This window comes from Mobula birostris, chromosome 6 (genome assembly GCF_030028105.1).
Source record: "Mobula birostris isolate sMobBir1 chromosome 6, sMobBir1.hap1, whole genome shotgun sequence".
In the NCBI taxonomy this organism is placed as follows: Eukaryota; Metazoa; Chordata; class Chondrichthyes; order Myliobatiformes; family Myliobatidae; genus Mobula; species Mobula birostris.
In genome coordinates this window covers 24357746-24369980 of record NC_092375.1, presented here as the reverse complement: position 1 = coordinate 24369980, position 12235 = coordinate 24357746, and the positions used below count along the sequence as shown (strand labels likewise).

Genomic DNA, 12235 nt, shown 5'->3' with positions numbered 1-12235 from the left:
CCTGACAGTCACTCGTAAGCTGAACTGCCTAAGTCGGCACTGGCCAGAGACTTAGTGTGTAGGAGAGGATCAGAGAAACAGCTGTGGTGAGAAAGCCAAAGAGTGGCTGCCAGCCCGTATCACTGACCCGGTGAACAAACCTGCTCGGTGCTCCTGACTCCACTCGGCTCGATCCAGCACACAAGTGTTGTGGCTTGGGAAGGGATTAGAAGTGAAGAGGGGAGAGGGAGGTAATGCCCTGTTCCAACACAGCAGAAAATGCCCTCAGCCTCACTGCACCCTGCAAATCCAACCCACTGGTCTCCCAAACATAATTCACAGGTTTGTAATGTGGAAAAGACCTGTCTTCACAATAATTCTTCATCTGGTGCAGTTTTCAGGAGAAATTAGTCTGTTGCTACAGGGAAGAGTTACTGTACTACGGTACCATACTTGGACTGTTGTGAGCAGTTTGGGGCCCCTTATCCAAGAAAGGAAGTGTTGGCAATGGAGAGTGATCCAAGAAATGACAACATTAACATATGAGGAGTATTTGATGGCTTTGGTCCTGTACCCAATGGAGTTTAGAAAAATGGGACGGTGCGGGGGATGGGGGGGGGGGGGAGGAGAGAGAAATCTCATTAAAACCCATTGAATATTGAAAGGCGTTGATAGAGTGGATATGGCGAGGATGTTTCCTATAGTGGGGGAATCTAGGACCAGAAGGCACAGCCTCAGAATAGACAGATGCCTCTTTCGATCAGAAATCAGGAGGAATTTCTTTAGCTGGAGGAAGTTGAATTTGTGGAATTAATTGCCATGGGTGACTGTGGAGGCCAAGTCACTGGGTATATTTAAAGTAGAGATTCTTGAATAATAAGGGTGTCAAAGGTTACAGGGAGAAGGCAAGAAAATGGTGTTGACAGGGATAATAAATCAGTCATTCTGGAATGCCAGAACAGACTTGATGCGCCGAAAAGTCTAATTTTGCTTCTACATGTCATGGTCTTATAGCTTTTTTCACTACTCTTTATATAGATTTAATTTACTCTGTAAATACTTTGTTTGCAATAGAATCCATCTACCTCTAACTCAATTATAGGGATGTCATATAATTAATGGCAGACAGATTCAATGGGCTGAATGGCCTAATTCTGCCCCTATGTATTATGTCTTATAATCTCAAACTAAGCTGGCATCTCTCAGTTAACTAATAACAACTCCATAACTTGTTGAGAAATATTTAGTGGAATTTATGATGAAGTTTACTAAGGCCTACGAACAGACCCTTTGGAAAGTCAGGACTAATTTAAATATCCTTTTATTTGCAGTGGCCCTGCATAGGAGGCCCCTGTTGAACTCAGCTCACCTGCAACTAGAACAATGAAGCTGACACAAAGTGCCAGCACTGACATCCAAAATGCAGGAGAGCTCAGCAAATCAGGCAAAATGTATGGAGGGAAATAAACAGTCAAAGTTTTGGGACAAGACCCTTCCTGATGAAACATCCTAGCCCGAAATGTCAGCTATTTCCCTTCATACATTTTGCCTGACCTGGCAAGTTCCTCCAGCATTTTGTGTGTTGCTTAAGATTTCTAGCTTTTACAGAATCTCTAGGGCTTATGAGCAATGACATCCAATTTTTGTGACCCACAGGTTTTATGCAAGTTTGTGTAAAAATGTCTCACCTATAGACATCATGTTTAATATCAGAAATCCTCTTCTGTCGGAGACGTTCTGGAGGTAAGTATGCGATTGTACCACAGAAACCATCTATGCTGATGTCCTGTGAGTTAGACAATCCATTCCATCTTGCTAACCCAAAATCTGAGATCTATTCAGAGGAAAGAGATTAATGTATCAGAAAACAAACTCCCCATAGACTTCATAAAAAGTGAATGAAATTCATGGCAATCCTTCGTCATACATGAATGGAACTGGGTCACCCAAAAAAACAGTGATTAGAAAACGATTCGACTCGAATGAATCAAATCTGATCACTTACCTTGACGTGATGGTGTGCATCCAGCAGTATGTTTGCAGGCTTTAGATCCAAATGCAACAGAGGTGGAGACATACAGTGAAGGAAGTTCATGCCCACTGCTGTCTCATGAATTATACGGAAGCGTAGTTCCCAGGGTAGTATTTCCGAGGCTAGCAACTTTTCTAATGAACCAGTTTCCATGTACTCCATGACTAGTCCCACCGGATCCTTGCAGATACCGTAAACTGGGAGCACGTAGCGGAACTTTGCCATCTCCATTTTCTTGGCTTCCTCCAGCAGTTCTGCATTCTCCCTATCAACACGAAGAGAGAAGAAAAATTGATCAGCAAGAGCTCCAGTGGAATCATGTCGGCAGAGCAGCAACTCACCAATTTTGGACAAAGTGCCAAGCTCCAAAGTCCCAAATCAAACTGAAGTGAACGAGTTTCCTTTGGTTTAACTTTTCTTGGTTAGTTTGGACAAGTACAACCTAGACTGTGACGTTCAACAGACTAACCCACAGGATGTATTGCCCAAAGGATGACGTGACTCAGATTGACTAGGATACTGAAGTCCTAATAGAGAAAGACAGGTCACAATAACATGGGGATACTCCCTAGATTAATGGTTAAGAATTGATCCACTTGCGATATTAAAGATGTTTCAATGACCAGATTGGACAAATGAAGAAAAAAACTCACTCAATTGGTAAAGCAAATGGTAACAAAAGACCTTTCAGGATAAGATCAGATTGCACATGGCTCCTGTGAAGAAATACTTCTTCCCCATTAAATCATTACACCATAGAAAGCAGCCATTTGGCCAATCAGGTTCATATCAACTCCCAACAGTTCAGTCCCATTCCACCTGTTCCAATTTCCCTGTATTTCTGCAATTTATTCTCACAGAATCACGTTTACTAAAACTGACATACACGGTGAAGTGTGTTGCTCTGCAGAGGTAGCACAATGCAATACATAATAAAAATACCACGTTACAATAAGAAATAAATAGTTCAAAAAGACAGCAAAATAGTGAGATAGCATTCATGGGCTCATGGACCATTTAGAAATCAGCAGAGGAGAAGAAACTATTTCAAAAATGTTGAGCATACACCTTCAGGCTCCTGTACTTTCTTGATGGAGCAATGAAAAGACGGTGGCATGTTCTTCAAGATGGATGCTGTCTCGTTGAAGCATCGCTTTTTGAAGATATCCTGAATGGTGGGGAGGCCAGGACACACGATGGAGCTTGCCGAGCCTATAATCCTCTGCAGCTTTTTTCAGTCCTGTGTATTGGACCTTCATATGAGGAGGGGATACCATTAGTCAGAACCTCCTCCACTGTACACATGTAGAAACTTGTTAGAGTCTTTGGTAACATACTAAATCTCCTCAGACTCCTAATGAAGCACAGCTGCCGGTGTGCTTTTTTTGCAAATGCATTCCATACATACCCTTTTCATTCCAGGCAAGTGGCCAAGGAGTCAAAGTTAATTTACAGTGGTTAATTATACTCCTTACCAAGGTTCCGATATTAAGAGAGATTAAGGAAATGGATGCAATGACTTAATTCAACAGCACTAGTAGACACAAAATTAGATATTTTCAATGACACTCCTCTGACAGACTTGGAGGACCTCTTCCTCTACTGCATTGTTCACTGTTCAGAGGATCACTGAAAACGTAACGCATGCTGGAATTCATTAATCTGAATGGATTACCAAAGACAGTATTAATTTGGATTTTGTACTGTGTAAACGTGCTTCTACTACAGCATACGTGACCTGTGGCTCATTGGGCAAGTACATTAAGCTGTGCAAAGCAGTGTATTCTCTCTTCTGCACCGGCCTGTGAGGGAATGTTCACTGTCAGGCAGCATCGCCTCTGTCGACATGGGTGCCACGCTAGTCTATCAGTCTGTCCAACGCTATTACAGCTCAGAGAATTGTAGTTCAGAATTCAATCCCGGTGTCCTCTGTAAGTGCTCCCCGTGGAATGCTTGGGTTTTCCTCGGGTGCTCCAAGTTCCTCCCATTGTCCAAAGACATACTGGGTCGGTGGACTGGTCATTGTAAATTGTCCCGTGATTAGATCGGGTTGACGGGGATGGCTGGGTGGTACAGCTCAAAGGGCCGGAAAAGCTTATTCAGCGCTACATCTCTAAGTAAATAAATAGAAAGAAAGAAAGAAAGAAAGAACGAGCCACTAAGATCGAAATGACTATCAGGTCCTCCCCATTTAGGTGCATTCTAGGGGAGGTTAATGTTAGACTCTGCCAAAATATTGCTTACACTACCTTCGATTGGAATTGGTTTATTATTGTCTTATGTACCAAAGTACAGTCTTGTATACTGTTCATACACTGCATTGTGGTAAAACAATAACAGATACAGAGTAAAGTGTAACAGCTACAGAGAAAGGGCAGTGCAGGTACAGAATAGGGTGCAAGGTCATAATGAGGTAGATTGTGAGGTCATGTGTATATCTCATCATACCAGGAAACTGTTTGATAGTCTCATAAGAGCGTGGCAGAACTCATCCTTGAGCTTGATGGCACGCACTTTCAGGCTTTGTAGCTTCCACCTGATGGGAGAGTGGAAAAAAGTGAACGTCCAGGCTGGATGAGATCTTTGATTATGTTGACTGCTTTATTGAGGGAGCGAGAAATATAGACAGAATCACTGAGGGGCAGCTGGTTTCTGTGATGTTCTGGGCTGTGTCCACAACTCTCTGCAGTTTCTTGCTGTCATGGGCAAAGCAGTTGCCACACCAAGCCGGGATACATCTAGTATGATGCAATCTACGGTGCACTGACGAAAATTGGTGGGCTCACGGAGACAGGCCGCTTTTCTCTAGCTTCCCAAGGAAGTAGCAGTGCCGGTGAGCATTTTTGACTATGACATATAGGACAAGCTATTAGTGATGTTCGTCCATAAGAACTTGAAGTTCTCAACCCTCTTCACATCAGCACTGTTGATGGAGATGACCAAGATAGATCACTTGGGTATAATACAACACAAAATAGCCTGCTATGTTTACGCAAGGAGACAGTCCCATGGAGTAAGAGAAATCTGTGGAAATTCAGAATGCCTCTCCACATTCAGATCCATTTATTACAACTAAGTAAAGAAAAATTGGTCACTATTTAATAAAACAAAAACAAAAATTGCTGGAAACATAGCAGGTTAGGCAAAATCTGTGGATGAAACAGAGTTCAAAGTCATAGAACCCTAAATCACAGACACGAGCCCTTTGGCCCACCTAGGCTGTGCTGAGACATTATTCTGTGCTGTCCCATTGACCTGTACCTGGACTGTAGTCTACCATATCCCTCCCATCCATGAACCCATCTAAATTTCTCTGAAATGTTGAAATCGAACCCACATCCACTATCTCTGCTGGTAGCAAGTTACACACTCTCGCCACCCTCTTGAGTGAAGGAGATGTCCTTCATGTCCCCCTTAAACATTTCACCTTTCATCCTTAACCCATGACCTTTAGTTCCCGTCTCATCCAACCTCAGTGGAAAAAAGCCCGCTTGCATTTACCCTATTCTATACCCTTCATAATTTTATACATCTCTATCAAATCTCCACTCATTCTCCTATGCTTTATGGAATAAAGTCCTAAACTATTCAACCCTTCCCTATGACTCAGGACCTCAAGCTCTGACAACATCCTTGTAAATTTCCTCTTCACTTTTTGAATGTTATTGATATCCTTCCTATAGGTTGGTGATCAAAACTGCACACAACACTCCATATTCGGCCTCACCAACATCTTATACAACTTCAACATAACATCCCAACTCTTTGATTTATGAAGGCTAATATGTCAAAGGCTCTTATTATGACTCCATCTACCTGTGATGCCACTTTCAAGGAAATATGGACCTGTCTTCTCAGATTCCTCAATTCATGCTTTAGGCAGAAAACTATTCCATAAGTTGGTTTTCTTTCCACAGATGCTGTTGGACCTGCTGAGAGTTTCTAGCATCTGCAATTCTTTCTAAATTTTCATTTACGTCCCTGTTTTATCTTCCTAATACACATTCTCCTCAATGAACCCTTGAAAAGAGCAGATAAAGGGAATGGAGTAAAAATAGTGCAGAGAAATGGTCTGTAGGCAGAGAGAACAGCATCAAACCTCCAAGATATTGATTAGTATATTAATCTATAACATTCACAGCAACTGCAGCTGAGCACCAGAGTCAGAGTCTGATACACTCCTTTTATCATTACTGGGTATGTCAATGCAGAAACCCATACATTATCAGCATCTTGTGTTCAAACCTGTTCTGTAAGATTGAGAAAGTTATTCATTCCAATAAAAATATGGGAATGGCTATGACCACATTCCCTTGCTGCATTAACTGCTTGGTTTCCTGTTATGCATGCAATTTATAGAAACGAAAGTGCTATTTATTATCAATAACAATGTCCCCAATTCTCCCTCGGCCTGCCTCACCCTTCCTTTTGTTGCCTGAGGACTTGGCAACTAATCACTTCCCTGGTTCTACTTTAACTAAAGAGAAGGTAAAGATTCCAATTACAGGTGTCCCCCGCTTTTCGAACGCTCGCTTTACGAAACCTCGCTGTTATGACAGACCTACATTAGTTACCTGTTTTCGCTAACAGAAGATATTTTCGCTGTTACGAGAAAAGGCAGCATGCGCCCAGAGCAGCCAAGCTCCTCCCCCGGAACTGCATTCTAGCTGGCATTGCTTAAACACATGCCTGTGAGCAGCCGTTAACAAGATGAGTAGTTCTAAGGTATCGGAAAAGCCTAAAAGAGCTCATAAGGGTGTTACACTTAGCGTAAAACTAGACATAATTAAGCATTTTGATCGTGGTGAACAAAGTGAGTTTGGCTTGTGGAAGTTGACGAGATGATGTTGAAGAGGTTTTGGCATCCCATGACCAACAACTGATAGATGAAGAGCTGATGCAATTGGAAGAGGAAAGGATAACAATTGAAACCGAATGCAGTAGCGAACTGACCGAAAGTGAAGTCGTCCAGGATCTGAACGTGAAGCAACTGTATGAGATTTTCGCTGCAATGATTGCAGAAAAGTACGACTTTAATTTTGAAAGGATACGTAGGTTTAGGGCATATTTGCACGATGGTTTGAGTGCTTACAAAGAACTGTATGATAGAAGAATGCGTGAGGCTAAGCAGTCAAGCATACTGTCGTTTTTCAAGCCTTCCACATCAGCCACAGCAGAGGATGAACCTCGACCTTCGACACTGAGGCAGGCAGACATAGAAGATGACCTGCCTGCCCTGATGGAAACAGACAATGATGAGATGATACCCCAGTGTCCCACCACCCCAGGCTGCGGACCGATACATTGCCACAGAGAATGCAGCGGTAGCAGGGATGCGCCCAACACATCTTTAAGAAAAAAGCTGATATAAACAAGCTAATTAATTATGTGCCCGGCAGCACCTAATTAATTAGCTTGTTTATTTTGGCTTTATTCTTAAAGATGTGTTGGGTGCGTCCCGGCTACCGCTGTACCGCTGCATGCTTCGCGGATCAGTATCGGTCCACTGCACCACCCCAATCTCCGACAACTCAGCCTAACATACCATCATCAGTATGCGCGACGCTGTCTTCCCGATTCCCATAAGTGATACTACACTGTACATACATTATTTCTACTTTATATAGGCTGTGTATTTTTATGTGTTATTTGGTATGATTTGGCAGCTTTATAGCTTAGAGGTTACTGGAGAGAGTGTTTCTGCTGAGAGCGCTTGTGTGAGATTTTCGCTATGGAGAACAGTGCGGCAATGATTGTAGAAAAGTATTTCTGCTTTATATAGGCTGTGTATTTATCATATCATTCCTGTTTTTACTATATGTTACTGTTATTTTAGGTTTTATGTGTTATTTGGCATGATTTGGTAGGTTATTTTTTGGGTCTGCGAATGCTCACAAATTTTTCCCCATATAAATAAATGGTAATTGCTTCTTCACTTTACGACCTTCCAGCTTACGAACCGTTTCATAGGAACACTCTACCTTCGGATGGCGGGGGAAACCTGTATTTAAAGATTAACATTATTTGTTACATGTATATCGAAACATCTAAGCATTGTGAAGTGCATTGCTTTGCGTCAACAAGAAACACAGTCAAGGACTGCAAGTGTCGCCACAATTCCAGTGCCAAAATAGCATGGCCGGAACTCACTAATCCTGTCCTTGGGATGTTGGAGGAAACTGGAGCATCCGGAAGAAAGCCATACAGGCGCAGTGAGAATATGCAAATTCCTTACAGAGAGCGGCAGGAATCGAACTCCAATCAGTGATGGCTGGAGTTGGAAAGCAATTCTATTAACCATTATGCTAACTCTGCTGACCAGCTCTACTGACACCTAGTCCGGCTTACCTTCGTCCCATCTGCTTGTAGAAGCACATTGCCACTGTTAAACAATGCCTTGATTTTAAACTTTGCAACTCGTTTCCAAATTGTCTATGGTCTTACTCCTCCCAATTCCACATTGTGCTCCAGCCTAGTCAAATATCTGCTCTATTCTGTCCTCCTGATCACTACATTGATGGATTCAAAGTTCAAAGTAAACTTAATGTCTAAGTGCATATATGTCACCATATACAATCCTGAGATTCCTTTTCTTGCAGGCATACTCAATAAATCCATAATGGAATCAATGAAATACCACACCAGTGGAGCAACAATGGATTGTTCCTCCATTGGCAGCCACGTTTCAGCCAAAGCTCTAAACTCAACTTCTTTCCGAAGCATCTCTGCCCTTAAAACTTACTTTGATGATCAAGATTTTAGTCATCAGTATTAATTGTAAGTCAGCATCAAATTTTGTTTGATCAGACTACAGGGAATACTTCTGCGATTACTTCCTTTGGATTGAACACCCTAACTAAATACCAGTTGGATCCAGAGTCCTTGTTTTAAGTGGAAATTATATACAATCAATGATATTTATTTCCTACAAATACTAAGCAGTCCAAAATTATGGACTTACTTTCGAGGACTCTATAACTTGTGTTCTTAATATTATTTATTACTTATTTATCATTATTGTTTGTATTTGTACAGTAGTTGCTTGTCCATCTTTGTTTTTGTATATTTTTCATTGATTCCATTGTATTTCTTTGTATCTACAGTGTATGTCCACAAGAAAATGAACATCAGGGTAGTATATAGTGACATATATGATCTTTGATAATAAATTTACTTTGAATACTGAAATTCCACAAAGATAGAAATGGCGATTCCATTATCACCCCCACACCCACTATGCCAACGTTTCCAGAATTTGAATCTCAAAGGTCAAATTATAATTTTCCCTTTAATGGAACTGATGAAAACTCCAGCATATTAAACCAATCTTTCATGAACAGGAGCAGTCTGTTTAAACACCCTTGAACTTCCCTGAATGCCTGGTTGTTCTGCTATCATACATCCGGCTTAGTTCAACATTACGTAAGAGTGTTTAAATTCTCATCCTTGATTTCAAATATTTCCAGGGCCTTGCCAATGTGTAACACTAATCTCCTCAAGATTCTGAGGGAAAATGGTCTTCTGCTGATGTAACCCATCCATTTCAAGGTTCAACGCATTGTGCATTGAGAGATGCTCTTCTGCACACCACTGTTGTAATGCATCATTATTTGACTCACTGTCACCTTCCTGTCATCTTGAACCAGTCTGACCATTCTCCTCTGCCCTCTCTTATTAACAAGGAAATTTCACGCACAAAACTGCCATCCTACAGTTAAAGTCACTTAAATCACGTCTTCCCAATTCTGATGTTTGATCTGAACAGAACTTGTTGACCATGTCTGCATGCTTTTATGCATTGAGTTACTGCCACGTGATTGACTGATTAGATATTTGCATTAACAACCAGGTGTACATAATAAAGGGGCCACTGTGTATACACTTTTTGACTGGACAGTTTAAATCTACTACCCTCCTCTGATGTTTTCTACAAAGGGCAGACTCAACTCAGGCTGAAATTATGAAGCAGACTAGACTGTGCCACACATGGATCCTTGCAATAGCGGGTTCTGTTAGATATAATGTATGACCAAGAAAGATTTTGCTTTGTTTGTAATACATACAAGAACCAACTAAAAATTTAAATTAAATAATTGAAGCCACTCTTCAAATCAGAAACGTAGTCTTCAAATGAATTTAATGAATCAAATTAATCTTTATGACGGTACTAGGTTTGCTGACCACGAAGTTCTAAACTCAGACCTTAAGCCCTATCAGATATAAATCGCCATGTGTATTCTCACTAAAGGGAGATAAACTAGTCTTTGAAGGTTGGGTAGTTACAGTATTAATTCCCTGTTCATTCTCCATGGTGAGCTTAACTGCCAACTCCCAACATTTGAGTGGTAGGACCCCTCTCCTTACCAAGGAAAATATAAAAAAATGAATACTTGTGAAAGATTTCATTGGGAAAATTTATAATTTACTATTACAACAGTATAATTATCCTTTACTTAAGATTAAGCAAGATTGGGAAAGAGAGCTTAACATGACCTTGATAACGGAGGATTGGGTGCAAATTTTGAAGTTGGTTAACTCTTCTTTGATTTGCGCCAGTCACTCTCTAATTCAATTTAAAATTGTACATCATTACTATTTGACAAAGGAGAGACAGTCTAAACTATTTCCTAACGTTGATAGTCAGTGTGATAGATGTAAAACTGAGACGGCTACATTGACACATATGTTTTGGTCATGGTCGTGTTCTGTATTGAAACAGTTTTGGAAATCTATTTTCTCTATAATTTCTAAAGCTTTAAAATTAATTTACAACCTAATAAATTGATAGTTTTGTTCAGTATAATTCCTCAATATATTCATGGTATTTCTACATCAGACCAACATGTAATTGCATTTGTTACATTATTGGCCAGAAGGGCTATTTTATTGAAATAAAGATGCCTCTGCTCCCACTTTGATACAATGGTTCTCTCAGGTGATGTTATGTCTTAGTTTGGAGAAAATTAGAAGTTGAACTTTTGATCCTCGATTTGACTTTGAGAAAAGGTGGGGTTCTTTTGCCCGCTACTATCATTTGATTTGAGTTAATTAAGATGGTCCCCTTCTGATTTTTGTTTAAGTGGATTTGGTTGGCAGATTGATGTTTTTTTTTTATGGAAGCTTGTATGGCGTATTGCTCCGGGGTTGTGCTCCCAATGGTTTTTTTTCTCGTTTTTTTTTGTTTTAGTTAGTAGAGGTTCTTTTTCCCTTTTTTCCAAAAAAAAGTTTTAACATTTTGTTTTTTCTTATTTTTATTGGTATACTGTTTAGCTTGGTTAATCAGTTATTGGATAGTTTAACTCTTATTGTACATATTGATATGTTGATTTGACTACTTTAATGTATTTTTTGTTGGTTTTTAGTAATAAAAAGATTTAAAAATGGAAAATATACTGTACTTTCAGCTAACAAAGTAGTTTAAAACACAGTTCATTTCTCAGTAATAAATACTCAAATAAAAAAAACATTCTTAAAGCACATTTAAAAATCAGAGGATCTTCATCTTAATTTCCAAATTATATACCATTTCTAAAACACATAAGATTTCCAAAACACAGGTTCAATTCCTGTAAACTAGAAAGACATGATAATGATTCAGACAAATGATTCGCCCAACACAGAAAGTGAAGCCAGAGGAATGGATTCTAGCTCACCCTGTGTTTGTTTCATAGCTTCTTGATGCTCCTTGCACCACTAAGCCTGAACTGCCCTCTATCCAACTTGGGTGACTTCACACCTCATTTCCTCAGATGCCCTTTTTACACAAAACATCTAAAAAAGCATCATAGAGAATATATATAGTGCAAAGTCTTAGGAACTCTAGCTCTATGATATTTGTGACAGGGGTACAGACACACCGAACCGCGAGTCTCCAGACAAGGTCATTTGATTCCAAACAATTACAGATCATTACAAAATGTCTCTCAGGTGCTTCCCACACCCTCCCCTCTTCCTTCCCCTTTCCCTGACCATGATTCCCCTTTCCCACTCTCAATCCAAATAGAGACCCATATCAGAATCAGGTTTATCATCATTCACCTATCATACTTGTTTTTTTTTGTGGCAAAAGTGCAATGCAATGCATAAAATTACCATGTTGCTGTGCAAAAACCTTAGGCAACCTAGCTATTTATATGTTCTTAAGACTTTTGCACAGTACCGTACATAAACCTCCAGCATTAATTGATCAATTATTTGATACTAAATGATATTATCCACCTGGTC

At 40.2% G+C, this 12235-nt stretch overlaps 1 protein-coding gene across 1 annotated transcript in view; it reads right to left on the bottom strand.

The window, feature by feature from the left end:
- ripk4 (receptor-interacting serine-threonine kinase 4) overlaps positions 1–12235 on the bottom strand; it is a 56796-nt gene that overhangs the window by 23354 nt on the left and 21207 nt on the right. The window contains exons 2-3 of the mRNA XM_072260031.1: positions 1985–2276; positions 1668–1813 (exon numbers count right to left, since the gene is read on the bottom strand). Coding sequence (XP_072116132.1) covers positions 1668–1813; positions 1985–2276 — 438 coding nt within the window. The remainder of the gene's footprint in view (positions 1–1667; positions 1814–1984; positions 2277–12235) is intronic.